Below are 15,389 nucleotides of genomic sequence, written 5' to 3'. Positions count from 1 at the left end.
TGCTTGGATTTGCTCAGAAAAACTCATCTTTTAGTCAAGAGTCAACCCGAGGTACTTTACCGCCGACTTTGACTCGATTATCGACTCGCCGAACGATATGGGACGCAGGGTCGGAATTCTCTTCTTAGTCAGGATGACTACTTCGGTTTTTTCCAGTGCAAGGTTGAAACCATGAGTAGTCATCCATCCGCTTACCCGTCGAGTCTGCTTTGCGGTTGTTCGACAGTGCGTCCAGCATCAAGCGCTGCGACATCATCTGTGTAGCCGACCAGGCGCGACTTTTCTGGCATGTCGAGTTTAAGCAGACTGTCATAGGTAGCGTTCCAGAGGTCCGGCCCTAGGATGGATCCCTGTGCTACCCCCGATGTGACCTCCATCCACCTTTGACCCTCTAATGTTTCATAGAGCAGGGAGCGGTTACTCAGATAGTCCCTCAAAATCCGTAAGAGATAGTTCGGCACGTTGAAGGTATTCTCTAGTGTGCCTAGAATGTCTTTCCATCTTACGGAATTGAAGGCGTTTCTGACGTCAAGCGTTATGAGGAGCACCACCCGTCGAGTTCGGCGGCTATGTGCCTCTGCTCGTCGAACGGCGTCCACGACCTGCATGACAGCATCAATTGCCGATCTCCCTGCCCTAAAACCAAACTGCCGGGGAGATAAATCTCCGGCAGCGCGTATCGCTTCAGCGAGTCTACTTCTGATGAGCTTTTTGAGCACTTTCCCAGCAGTATCAAGCATACATAGTGGGCGGTATGAAGACGGCAGTTCGGGATCGCCTTTCCCTTTAGGGATCAGCGCAAGCCTCGCAATTTTCCAACGAGCAGGGAAAATGCCGTCTTTCAGACAAGCGTTGAATGCGCCGAGCAGTAGGTCTGGCCGGTGTTGGAATACCAGTTTGTACACCTCTGCTGGAATACCATCGGATCCTGGCGCCTTCTTGTTTTTCTTAGAGAGGACTGCCTGTTCCAACTCTTTTACAGAGAAAAGTGGACAGTCCTCTGCGCTCTCCGCGCCGATGTCACCATCCCATACGGGGTGTGCAGGGAAGAGTGCCCTCACAATGCGGTCCATCTGCTCGGCCTTAAGTGAACAGGGTTTCCGCAGAGCCCCGATTTTTCGGGTTACAAGTTTGTAACCCACGAATCCCCATTCACCTCATCGATCAGGTCTTGCCAGCAGCGAGCTTTGCTCTTGTTTATTGCGCTGCGGAGTCTCCCTTTAGCTGATTTGTACTCCATCATTGTGGTACATGCCTCCTCCCGGTCGCCTAGACGTTGTGTTAAGCGGCGGAGCCTGTGACATTCCTTCCGGAGCTCTGCGATTTCCACTGTCCACCAATACATGGAAGGTTTGCCGCGCCTCGATGTCTTCCTGGGCATGGAGGCTCCGCAGACCGTCGTTATCAGGTTCATAACTGAATTTACGACAGTGTCAGCAGCGGCGCCACCGCCCCAGGAGTACTCTTCAGCGTGGCCCCACCTGTTCCCAGAGTTTCGGCAAACTTCCCGGTGTTCACTTTCGTGACGTTCCATACACAGAAAGATCGCTGGGGTGGCGCACACCGAGAGTTTGTGTCCACCACTTCGAAAGCAATGTATTGGTGGTCACTTGCCGAAAAATCTTCCAGAACTCGCCACCCGTCCACCAGCGACACCAGTGATTCCAATGCGAAGGTTACGTCTGGAATGCTTCCTTCGCAGCCCGGGCGCCGAAACGTTGGGGTGGATCCGGTGTTTAGAACTACCAGTCCTGTTCTCGCCGCCATTTCCAGAATTCGTTTCCCTCTGGAATCTGTGTGAGGCATGCCCCATTCAAGTGCCCTAGCATTGAAGTCACCTCCGACCAGGATCCGCCCATCCGTGCTTAAGATAGCGTCCTCCAATGCCTCAAGCCTCCGACGAAAGTCCGGCATCGTCTCATTCGGCGTAAGATAGACACTAAAAAACGTTATCCCTGAACACCGAATCCAAACAAAGCCGTCCCCTCGGCCTTGGGCAAGAACCCCCAGGAGGGTGCCGTCCCGAACCCAGATGGCAGCGGTACCTGATATGTCTGGGTGCCATGAAACTGGGCCCTTGTTTCGGTACTGCTCACTGATGAGTACTAAATCAGCTTTGGTCTCCGCAGCGATGCGCTAGCAACTCGTGAGCGGTTGCACTCCGGTGCATATTGATTTGTAGGATGCGAATCATGTTGACCGTATCCTAGCTCTTTCCAGTTCTGCTCTGAAAACTGGACACCGCCCCGATCCCGCGCGCAATGCTCTCATCAGTCGCGCCACGGTCCCTGCATAGGACGCAGCTTTCCTTTTCATGGGTTGCTAGTGGATCTATATAACAGGTCCCTCATTGATCCTAGAAATTCCCTTAGTTTATCAAGAGAAATCTCATCCTGTTCACCCAGCATTCTTCCTGTCGTTTTTAAAGACGTTGCCGAAACATTTATTTGCACACTTCATTAAAAAATGCAGCAACATCACTGCCAAGTGTAACCTCTCTGAGCCCGCTTAGCATGATGTTCACCACCACATCAACACTACTGGCTGTCCAATTTTTTGTAAGGCGCGTTCATTACCTCCGCAAAAGCTCGAGGTTGTGCGGAAAGAGTTCAAAGAACTTTTTGAGCAGGGCTTTTGGAGACCTTTCGACAGTTGTTGGTTTTCGCCATTTCACATGGTCCCTAAATGGCGAATGAAGACCTTGTGCTGACTACAGACCGCTAAAAGCGCAGACGATTCCAGACCGATATCCAATTCAATTCCATTCTGGCACTTTTGCGCACTCTATCGCAAGCTTCCGTACTTTCTGGACCATGGACGTAGTCAAGGCGTACCATCCAATCTCTAGAGCTCTCGAATACATTCCGAAAACGGCAATATGCACATCTTTCGGACTCGTCGAGTTCACTAGGATCACTTTTGGATTGTACAACTCGTCACACACCTTTCTTAGATTCATCGACTCTGTGCTGCGAAACCCCTACATCTGTTTCGTATATTTAAGTGATGTTCTGGTCGCGTCTTCCCCTGAATCCAAGTATTTAGGGTACTTGAGTGGATTTTTCCACGTGTCATTCAGGCCAATCTAGTACTTAACGTTGAGAAATACAAATTCCTACAACCGCAGGTGAGGTTCCTCGACCACCTGATTATCCCTGAAGGCATCCAACCGGACCCAGTCAAAGTGCAAGCGATTTCGAGGTTCTTGGGCATGTTAAACTTTTACCGTCATTTCTTGCCCAAGGGTCCACCAGTCGATCCTTAACGCCTTCTTGTCTGGGTCGAAAACTAGAAGACTCCCGACTGATTGTGTGGTTCCAGAGGATGTCCAAGCGTTTGAGACTACCAAGCAACAATTGGTGGATGCTACAATTTTAGCATTCCCTCAGCTAGGTGCACCCCTAGCAGTATTAGTGGATTGCTAATGCATTTATAAAAGTTGACTGACGTTTTCGTCCAGGCCAGAGGCAACTCATCAGACGCTGCTTCACCTCTGCCCTGGGAGCAGGGTGACCGAAAACGGCGACAGTTGGCAATCGCTCCATTTCTAATACATTGCCGTAGGAGCTGCTTCCCACCAAAAAGTGAACCAAATTTGGCAGAAATTGAGCTGAATACTGCTCAACGAAACTACAGAACTTATGATCGTGAGTTATTAGGCGTTACCACGCAATTGAATACTTCCGGTATTCCCTTGCAGGCAGACCATTCACAGTGTCCACGGGCTATAAGCCACTCACTTTTCCTTTGAAACGAAAGCTTGACAAAGCGCCTCTTCGCTAACTTTGACACTTGAGCTTTATCAGTCAATTCACTTCCGACATTCAACAAGTGTGTGTAAAAGATAACGTAGTTACTGACGCTTTATCACGTGTTGCAGGGGTTAAGATCCTCGCCACTGTCGACTTTCTGGCAATCGCGGAGGCGCAGGAGGATAACGCAGTTCTTCAAAATGTGAGGACCAATTCCAAATACATATTTAGGGAGTTTCCTATCCTCGGCTCAAACAGTATATACTGCGAGACCTCAGATAGGGGACCAAGGCGACCGATTTCAAAAAGGAAGTATTTCACGCCCTTCACGTTCTGGAGCACTCAGGCATTTGGACAACGAATTGGTTAGTCACCGCAAAGTATTTTTGGCCGTCCATGGACAAAAACATTAATTATTGGGTCAGGCAACTCTTCGCATGCCAGATGTGCAAAACTACAAAGCATGTGAGGAAAGAGGTAGGAGTCTTCCCTCCGTCCATCAAGCGTTTCCACACAATTCACCTCGACATCATTGGCCCTTTGCAAGACTCGCGCGGTTTCAGGAATTGCCTCACAATCATCGATCAATCGCTGAAAGACATTACTGCGCAATCTTGTGTAGAGGCCCTCTGTCGAGAATGAATTCTATGCTTTGGTGTGCCGACAATTAAAGTCACCGAACAGGGAATACAGTTTGAGTCCTCCCTTTTCTTAGAGTTGGGCAAACTTCTCGGCTTCAATCTTCACTGTACAAGCGCGTACCACTCACAGTCCAATGGGATGCATGAAAGGTGGCATAAAACATTGAAGGCCGTTATAATGGCCCAAGAAGACATTTCTTGGTTGCAAGCCCTGCCATTCGTTTTACTTGGCCTCCGGGCAGCCAACTGCGAGAAATTTTTTTGCAAGTCCCGCGGAGCTGACATAGAGAAAGAACCTGAGACTCCCCAGTGACCCTGTACTCAACATAAGGTGGGGACTCAACACTATCGGTTTGTTGCTTCTGTTCAAGGACACAATGCTGAAGGTGAAGTCGCCACTATATGCCAACTACGCGAAAACCGTGACTGACGTGCCTGGGGATCTAGAATCCTACAAGCATGTCCTAATTAGGGCGGACCCTTCTCGGAATGCCGCTGGAGCCACCTTACGAGCGTCCCTTTGAAGTCCTCAGTGAGGTGAACACGTGTTTTTTTTGGGGGGGGGGGGGGGGGGGCTCATGGGCAAACTGTCTTGAGGAGATGGTTTAGCGGAGTTTATTATCAGGAAAAATAGTCCTTTTTGGAAACCTTTAATTTCAAGTAGTTTTAAGTCAAATTCTTTTCATTCAGTATATCTAAAATGATTTATATTTTTCTGATATTTTTAGGTAAAAAGAATGGTGGAAGGACGAGATAGACGCCCTGAGCTAGGATACAAACTGGCAATGGAATTGAATAATCCCAATTCAGTTCTGTCTCAGCGGAATATTATCAAACGCTCTCTATAAATATAAAGCTGTTAATAGGTGAATGGTAGAATAGCTTCTAAGGCTAATATTTTTGAAGTGCACCCCGGATTTTAGACATTAACTTTCCTTTCCTTTTTCCTTACTAATTTAAAAGCGGTAAAAGATATAATTTTGAGTGTAGGAAGTGTAAACTCACAATAGATACAAAAAGTTGAAATAGATTCAGTCTGAAGCTACTGCAAAAACAGGCTTATTAGCAAACTGAATTGTTGTAATGGCGCCTGATATTTAAGATACTATGTTAGTATTGACGGCCCTCTTTATATGCTGTACCAGTATAGTATATTTTAAGGACATAGCCTTAAGGAAAAACTGGTGAAAAATAAATCGCTTGCCTGGAACTTATGTATAGAGACATCACTTGTTAGTCAAACGCATACTAACCGCTGTTTATTTTAGGGTAATGTGGCTTGTACTTAAGAGGAATAAAGTCGTTTAACCGAAAATTGGGAGTGTTAGTAATATTTGAAGGATATATTCAGGAAGGATTTTTTCGTGAATATATGCCAACTCTAGAAAAACGTTGTGCAACTCACAAGTCAACCACCGTCACTACTGGTGGCTTTTATTTGACATATATCGATATTTCAGGAACAACTTGCTTCCTTCCTCAGAGCTGGATGTTTACGCACCTTCTCCGCAGACCTTCTTTGATCCGCCAGTAGTACCCCAGTATTGGTCCTATTGTATTTACAGCCATAGTTAGTATGGGACGAGCCACAGCTGTGGACATCCAGACACCCGAAGATCCCATTTCTTTACAAAGGTACTCTTGCAGGCGTAGAAGGCTATGTAGATCTTCTTAACCTCCAGTTCTATATTAGGATACCCTTGGCTTGGTGGTGCATCAGCCTCATTTTGGTTGAAATTAGACCAAGTTCGCATCTTGCAGTCCACATACGTCCAGCGATTTTTAAGAAAGGATGGGCTGATTTTCGCAAACTCACTGGTGCTGTCAATGTTGTGACAATACTCCAGCTGGATAAGCGGTCCTGGCAGTTTTGATGACGGATTTGTACCTCTTCAGGCAGTCTTCGCATGACTGTCAGTATTTCTACTCGTAGCTGTTGTTGATGATCTCCCTGGTAATTTTGGACAGGTCTTCATTCCATCAAGGTGATGTTGTCTTCTTGTTATATTTTGTAGGGTATCGGGTTTTGAAGGCGGTTTTGAATGCCTTGTCCAAACCCCTGACCTTTACTGCAGTTTCTTTGTCATGCCAATGATTCCAATATGGACAACGGAGAGGTTGTAACTTGACCAAACTTCGTTGATGCATTGATCACATAGCATGCTGGCCCCAAGCCTAGGTAAAGGGGGAGGGTTTGAGTCAATGTACTTTGTACTATCTTCAGTAAAACCAAAGTAAAATACAGAGATCAGGGAAAAAGATATAAGAATAAAGTATAGTTGGAGTTGTTCCACGACGCTAAATCCGAGCTGATCTTTTTTGGTGACAGGTCCCATGTCAAGCCAACCAAGAAAATGCATTCAATATCGTTAAAAACAAAATGAGCGTATTGAGTCCTAAGTCGCAGAGAAATGCTAACCTTAGGGGACATGAGGAGTTAGCTCAAATTATTAACTCAACATATATCAAAAATTAAAATTCATCAACGCATTTTTGCTAAATCTGTGGGTGTCCGGTAGATAGCTTTGAGTTTCGACCAGGCTAGCCGAAGTTGAGAGAAGGGCCGCGCCGTCACTCCATCCCGAGTTTGGGAGGGACTACGGTCTACGATTAAGATCAGATTCTTCACAAAATGTAGAGTTTTCCAACCGTATCCTTTTGTTTTCCTAAAACGCTTTGAGTTGATTATTCTACTTGGTCGTCGGGTGGCCGTCGACTTTCTTCTTCATGGGAGAATTTTTTTTATATGGACTGACGTTTTCTGGGAGTTGGGAAGGAGCATAAATACCGCAAACTTTCACAGTAATTTTTTTTTTGGTGGTCCTTGAATTCTTTATCCCGTCATTATCTCACGGCTTTTAAAGCAGCCTCTGTATGCCTAAAATTGAAAGAGGATGAGGAGCTGAGAGGTCAGCTTCACTTCTTGAATTGGCACCTCCACCTGTTGTTAGCAAGACCTGCACTGGAATGGTATTGGTGTTGCCGGCAGAGGGCTGGTTGTCTCCCTTGCAATCTGTCCGACGAACTGCTAGAGCGGTTCGGTCCACGTGACTCCGATGGAGATATCCGGAGGCCCATGAGCAGCCGGGCAAGCCTTTCGATGAGTACCTCCTGGCTATCCTATAGTTGGAGGACCACTTATCCACGCCCCTAGCCCACGACGAACTATGCTATGTGCTGCAAGCGGGGATGGGCATTCCATTAAGGAGAGCTCTGCTCAGAGAAGGTCTAAGCAAAGTAGCGCAGCTTCGTCAGGCAGCTGGAGAACTGAAGTTCCTGGATAGGGAGGAGCGGTGGAGGGGAAGGTTTGCAACTGCTGAGACCGAACAGTTCACTCCATCCTGCCTCTTGGCCAGCTCTCAAACTCGTAGTGAGCGAGGTCTCCACTTATTCGGAATTTCCGCCTTCGAGTGTCGAGGAGGTTGATAACCAGCTGGAGGATATTTTGTTTGCTCCACTATGCTGGAATTGTCGGGAGCCTGACCATCGTTGGGATCTGTGTCATAGGGCCCGTAGGGTATTTGGTTATGGCTGCGGCGCGCTTACAAACTTGATTACACTGAGTGTGCATCAGGTTGGCGGCAGTCCCAGAACATACGAGCGGCTGTACACATTAATTCACCGATGTGTCATGTCCGTAGTCCGGCAGTATCATCGGGCACAGTTCCTTCACGATGCGATGATTCCGGGATTCACTTTAATGTCTATAGTCCGTCTGAATTTGACAAGTCCTTATTATCTCCTAACGATAATTTTATAAAAGCAACCGCAACATCCAACTTGGATTCGTCGACAAGCATTGCAGCCAAAACTGACAATTTAAATAAACCGTCAATAGATGCTAATACACTCGTTAAAACATCGACGCCTCTGCCGGGTTTATCTGGGGAGGAGACATATGAACAGGGACCTAGGCACTGGCTCCCACGGGATTGGTCTGGGGAGGAGACATATGAACACGTACCTAGATACTGGCTCCCGAACCATGATTGGCTGCGGAGATATCAGGAAGCTCGAGATCGAATCATTGGCATCTCGGAGCTGTATGACGCCTGCTCGCTTAAGCATTCCACTCTCCGCGTCCGCGCCTACTGGGCTGCATGAAAGAGGGCTCATCAATTTCTTTCGCCAGTAGTGTTAGCGAGCAAGCCGATGGGAGATAATATTTGAGAACCAAAAACCACGGCCTTCTCGCCGAACTGCTAATATTCGGGTTAATTCCAGCACGTTTCGTCCGGTTCCTCAGGTTATCTCTCGTAGTCGGTGTTCACGACTGGCAAAGCTGTTAGGAGAGTTTGGTTGGTTAACAGATTTGGTGACCATGTTGGTGCCGAGGTGATGCAACGCTCGGCTCTCATCGCAACAGAGTTGGCTCCTAACGTGGGGCCACAGTTGTTGCGTTCGTAACAACTTATAAAGTGCTTGCTGTTGACTTTAATGGTCATGTTGGTGAAAAGGCAGACGATAATAGGTGCTGTGAGGAAAAGGGGTTTGGAACGCCCAATGAGTGTGGCGAGCGTATAATCGATTTTCCGGACACCCATGACCTTGTACTTATGAATTCGTGGTTCATAAAAGGATTGTCCCATCTTTCTACATTTTATAGTGCGCATAGTGAAACACAAATCGATTATATTCTCATAAGACGCCGACATTTTACCACCGTTATTGATTGCAAAGCCGTTCCCTTTGAGATCATCACACCTCAACATCGGCCGCTGATTGCCGTCCTGCGAATCAAGCCACCGATAAAACAGTGTGAGAAACGCCGCGTTTTAAGTGGTCGCGATTTCGTGAGAGGAAAGAAAAGATGATTTCACTTACACGATTACCAACCATTACGAATGTCGAAGAATCGGGGAACGAAATTAAAGACTCTGCAACTCTCGGGGTCACCAAGCCAGGTAAGCGGTACATTAACCGAGATACTTGACTTTGGAATGACCATGTTGAAATGAATGTCCGTAAAAAGAAATGCCTCTACCACTGAAGTGGAAGAAGCAATAAAACGGATGAAATCAGGGAAAGCGAAGAGCTGGGAGCCAACACTGTAGCTCAGTGAATTCTTCAATCGGGTTATTGTTGGAGGTAGAACACCATCTGGGTGGTTAGGAAGCAACACAGTTCCAATATGGGAAAAGAAAGGTAGTCCTGCAGAATGTTCAAATTACCGTCCGATCCAGTTGCTGTCCCTACCACGAAGATTTTTGGATGCGCTAGGATAAATTGCTCTAACACGATCCGAAAAGTAAGGTTTGAAGTGCGGTGAGTGTATCAAAACCGCTTCTCATCTACATCGGTGCTCACCAACGAAGCGTCCCTCCAGCATTTCTCTCTGTTCTTGTTATAGGCACTGTCACAAGGAACATTTTACGTCCATTGCCCTATGCACTGTCTTATGCAGATGATGTCTTCCTATTTTTTAATAGCAAAAATGATCTCGAGCAACTTTTCCAAAATTGGAATGATCTCCTGCATGCAACATGGTCTCAGATTAAATCTAAATAAAACCGAATTTTTGGGAACCGATCACCATGAAACAGGCACTATCATTATCAGTGGCAGTGATCTGCCCAGAACGCGCTATGAAATTACTTCACGCATTAGCGCAACTTGGAATAAGTGGCATCCCACAACTGGTGTTTTTTGTGATCGACGTATCAACGAACGTTGATTCTAAATTGTCGTCGGTTCTGACGCCCTCTGTGGTCCTGAGTGTTGGCCGAATGTAAAAGGCACTGAACCGCGCCTAGGTAACACGCTTTGATCACATCCGAAATGAGGATATCCGCGATCAATATGGGGTTGCACCGATCGAGACAGGCGTTACATAATTCGCGCTTACGAGAGTTCTCTTACCAAGATTGGTCTGAACACCAACGTCGATGGTGAGCAATCAAAAGGTTGACCGAATCAACGGTGGCCTGATTCCCTTGATGGTGATTTCAATACCTCGCGAGTGCATCCAGATCAGGCATTTAGTAGAACAAAATGCCGCAACCGATCACGAAGAACCGACCCCGCTGGTTAATGTAACAAAGGCTAAAGGAAGAGAAGAAGATTACTATATTGGGAAGAAATATATGTAGACCCTTTATAAACCCACTGCATACGTGGGCGTTCATTATTCCAAATTTTCTACCAAATTTCATGTGAATCGGTACAACCTTTTCTGAGAAAAGCGTGTGTGGTAGACAGACAGACAATGGAACGATTTTAATAAGAGTTCGTTTATAATTCACCCGACAACAGGAAAATATTGCGCACACGCCCACATGTCGAATATGTTTGAAAATCGTCAAACATTTATGCAATGCGAAGACAGTCTTATATTTCTTTCTTTATACAGTGGGTGCAAGGGTCAGGACTTACTCTGAGAAGTATCCACTTATTACGTTAGCCACTTCATTTTTCAGTTCGGCCTGTCAATTATGTCTGAACACTCCGCTGGCCGGACGTGGATGGGAGGCTCTGACCTGTCAGTTTGGATTCTTCAAGCGGCCAGGGATCAAATGAAAAATAATTCGGCCAACCGGCCAGACCTGTTCGTTTAGACTGTCAGCGAGGATTTCATGCTTGCTTAGGCTATGAGCGCTGGCAGATCGAACTGAGCGTGGATGGCGGGCTTAAGGAAGGTTTTATGCTAGCGCGAATAAAAGAAAGGATGGCTGTCCTTTACGGTTACTCTTGTCCTCGGTATGCAACAATAGTAGTAAGGGATGTACCCTCAGCATAAGCTCTGTGTGTTAGAGGGAGATAGCATGCTAGAGCTTTTAAGCTTTCATGCTATCTCGCTCACTCCGTCTCTTTCGCACTATGAGCTTTTTGGGTGCGCGCCTTGGGTAAGTGGTGTGCGCCTTGGGTAAGGGGTGTGAGCCTGTGCTGTGGGCTTTGGGCTGTGAGATTTTAGTGGGGGCTCTGGGTGTGTGCCTTGGGTGAGTGTGCCTTTGGAACCTTTGGGTTTGCGACTTGGGAACGGGGTGTTGCTGTGTGTGTGGGGGCCTGTGCTTTGTCTTGGGGATATTAAGCTCTATTGCTGTTTCTCTTGTTTTGCTGTGTGTCTCGGATATGTTTTGCTGTGTTTCTGAGATAGCGATCTTTTTCAAGTGCTTTTTGGGGAGTGTCAAGTGGTTTGTGTGCCTTTATGGGGTATCGATCTTTTTGGTGTGCTTTTTGTGGGTTATTAAGCTGGTTTGGTGTGTATATGAGATAGCGATGTTTTCCGAGTGCTTTTTGGGGAATGTCAAGTTGCTTGTGTGCCTTTATGGGGGGTATCGATCTTTTTGGTGTGCTTTTTGATTTATTAAGCTGTTTTGATGTATTTGCCTGGGTATCGGTCTTTGCGGTGAGTGTCTTGGTTGAAGTGGGGTCTGTGGGGTTCACGGCGGGCGGCTAAGGTGTGGGCTTTAGGTGGTAGGCTTCGCCGCGGGCTTGAGGCGGTTGGCTGGCCGATGCAGATTTTGCGGTTATCATCGCTGACTTGGGAGTTGGGATTAAGTTTAAATGAAAAAGTTCGTTAAAGTTCAAATATTTATTTTATTAAACTTATTTACACATACATTATTCAATATTCTTTAAATTAACAATATGTGTACACTTATTTATATATATTTTCTACTGTGCATCTAAAATGTGTGCAATTCGCAGTGTTTGATGAAGCCATTACAATTTTGGTGTATATAATAGGCAAAACCTAGGGCTATAACTACTGCCGCTATAGGCTTCATTAGGTTGAAAATATGGTTGTGACTCTTCGAAGACGATGATTTAACACTCGGTCGATTAAATGGTCCGCACACATCTTCTCCGTTAACATAAACACATGTTGGTGAAAGACGCAGATGTTCAGCTTCAATGTCTGAGGGAGTGTTGAATGCATTGACTTCTAACGCACAGAAATAGCACTTAACATAGTCTTTTAAATTTGTGTAAAAAAATCCACTTTTTGCAAATTTTTGTGCCTTTCTATCCTCAATGTTCAAATTGCTGAAAGTTTTCAGACGATCGTATTCACGTTTTAAGTTTAACATTTTGACTGTGATTTTCCGCTTTAAATGACGTCTTTTATATTAATCCAGGAGTTGTGATCGGATGTGAAACCAAGCCACTTGACAAGAACACGATCCCCCCTCCTTTTTAAGATCTTTTCCACGAGATATACATCTGGTTGCTTTGTTTGTAGTAATTCCAGTTCATAGAACCCTCCTTTTATTAAATTTCCTTGGTAATCTTTAAGAGTATAAGTACGCGGTTCTGTATTTTTTATCTGATCTACCCTGAATATTTCTGTGGACCAATTTGGAGTGTAGCCCTTTTCAAAGACATGTTTGTGCTTGCTAATTCTTACATAATCGCCTTTTTTTAATTTCGGTTTCGAGGTTACGTTAACCTTTCTATACACGGTTGATAATAACTTGATTTCGTTTGATGGGCCAACATCTACCGGCTTCATTTTAATGGTACGATGTTTAGTCATATTGTATTTCTTTATTAATCTGCCGAGCAAATTGATCCAATGGTAGTTCCCGTTCATACTGAATTCTTTCCACATAAAATGTTTTAACGTACGGTTAAATCTTTCTACAATTGACGCTTTCAAGGAACTGTAGGTAGAGTAGTGATTGATCTCGAATTTCTTCATCAATTGTTTAAACGTTTTATTAAAAAATTCTTTGCCATCATCTGTCTGCAAATTTCTTGGTACACGTTTTTGGTTTAGAATTGTCTCCATAGCTCTTGCCACTTCGCCCCCGCTTTTATTTTTGATTGGCGCTGCCCAGGCAAATTCGGAAAATGTGTCGATGACTGTAAGGAGAAATTTGAATCCTTGGTTGTCACTCAAAAATGCACTCATATCAACCAAATCTGCCTGCCATAAGTCATCTATACCTTTGATAACGACACCTCGACGTCTAAAATTTCTGCGAGCCGGTTTATGTAACTCGTTGATAACCTGTCTCCTACTCATTTTCATAATAAATGCGTATAAATATCGGCTCGGATTTTATTTTTATATTGGTTGTACGTACCAGTGGCTTTGTACACGAGATAAGAACTATGTTAAAGTTTATTCATCCATTTACAATGATGCTTGCCGGTCCATCAGGATGCGGGAAGACAACATTTATAGAAAATCTTCTAAACAACACATCTCTAATACAGCCTCAAATTAAGAAAATTCTTTGGTGTAATGCGGAGAAACATGCCCTACCTTCAAACTTATCATTTGCAAACATTGAATACTTGGATACTATTCCAGATGAATTTACCAACATCCAAAATGAGCCGACACTAATTGTATTAGACGACATGATGTTGAATGCTTTTTCAAGGCAGGTGTGTGAGCTTTTCACAAAAGGATCCCATCATCGTAACTTTTCAGTAGTTTTAGTCACACAAAATGTGTTTCACCAAGGCAAATTCTGTCGCGACATATCGCTTAATTGCAAATACCTAGTAGTTTTTAAAAACCCGCGGGACAAAAGTCAGTTTCTCCATCTTGCTAAACAGATTTATCCAGAGAATAGTAGAGAGCTAGTGAAAATATATAAAGATATCACACAGAGGCCGTATAGTTATTTACTGGTGGATTTAACCCAAGGTATAAACGAAATTCTTAGATTTCGGACCGATATTTTTAAAAAAAGTTTCCTTACATGCTATTGTTCACCAGACGGTATAAGGAATAATCATGGTGTCGAAAGTGAGACGATTAAAGGACAACAAGCATATATTGTGCGTTCTCAAGAATGCTAAATCCTGTTTAAGAAATGCAATAATCAAGACGGCTCATCCAGAAGTGATAAAAGCGATATGTGAAATAACACTAAACACCCTCAATGGTAACCACCTTCCAAGCAGAAAAGTATTTAACCAACTCTGCAAGTATAAAAAGAATATGCGAAAGTTGGCTGAAGCAAAACGCTCTGTTCGAAAACAACGGAAAGTGCTTATACAGCGGGGTGGCTTTGTTCCCATATTATTAGATAGTCTACTTTCAAGTCCTATAGGAGCAGTTATTTAAAAGCAAATATGCAGAGAAACAATGTTCTTAACAAAATGCTTCTATTATCACCCGAGGTATACGAAAACCTCAAAGACGTTATTGAAGAATCGAACAATCAGACTTTGTTTGATAAGGCGATGAGTAAAATACTGAAGAATAAAAACCTGCCTGATATGAATAAGTGGTATAGCTATAGAAATGAGCTAATAAAATTTTTAAACACCAAACGGCGAGGTAGACATGTTCCAGAGCTAAAAGGCGATTTTCCAGCAGCTAGTAAAGGTTTGAGCAAAAAGGAAAGTCTTCGAGACAATCAGACGCAGACAAGATTGATTTTCAAAGAAGATTTATCAACTCAGACATCACCAGAAAGGGAACCGTTCTTGACGGGAGAGAAATACTTTGAGGCAGAGGCTGAAGAAATAACGCCACCCAGAAAATCCCTTTCACCTGCAGCTAAACGACGTTTATCAGCAAGTAGTATTGCCAAAAATCTTCAGCAACCGAAAATACAGAAAACTAGTACAAGTAGATCAGGCACGGATGATTATAGGATAATAACAGCTGATGATGGTATAACTCAATACACAGTTCCTATAGACATGAGTCCCGGTGAAGTTGTCAAAGCTATGGAGAAGTTAGAGGAGAGAGAAGAGGAAGGGTATAAAAGGAAGCAAACAGGTGCTGTCAAAAAGACTACATTAAAACCTTCACGTCTAGATCCTGGTCAATATGAAATATCTTTTCCAGTGAAAAAAACTGCAAGGCAAAGTGAACGTTTGAAAGGTAGAAAGGAGCGAGCCGCTAGTGTACCGGATTTTGATTGGGAAAGGATATAAAGTGATAAAGATGCCCGTCGATATCGAAAGCGATGACTTTTATATTTCCCTCCTAAGTAATAGTTCGTTGCTCTTTTACCCTGATAACACACACGCACGTTTTCGAAATATATTACCAAGATTGTGTAAACTAAACGATACCTGGTGTGTA

The 15,389-nt window shown here is 44.5% G+C and overlaps 1 protein-coding gene across 2 annotated transcripts in view; it reads left to right on the top strand.

The window, feature by feature from the left end:
* LOC119660389 (nicotinamidase) overlaps positions 1-5,708 on the top strand; it is a 133,374-nt gene extending 127,666 nt beyond the window's left edge. For both annotated transcript variants that reach the window (XM_038068913.1, XM_038068912.1), the window contains exon 9: positions 5,122-5,708. In XM_038068913.1, the coding sequence (XP_037924841.1) occupies positions 5,122-5,241 (120 nt within the window). In that variant the 3' untranslated portion in view covers positions 5,242-5,708. The remainder of the gene's footprint in view (positions 1-5,121) is intronic.
* Positions 5,709-15,389: the final 9,681 nt, after the last annotated feature.

This window comes from Hermetia illucens, chromosome 6, assembly GCF_905115235.1.
Source record: "Hermetia illucens chromosome 6, iHerIll2.2.curated.20191125, whole genome shotgun sequence".
NCBI classification, from domain to species: domain Eukaryota; kingdom Metazoa; phylum Arthropoda; class Insecta; order Diptera; family Stratiomyidae; genus Hermetia; species Hermetia illucens.
This window is presented reverse-complemented; position numbering and strand designations above follow the sequence as displayed.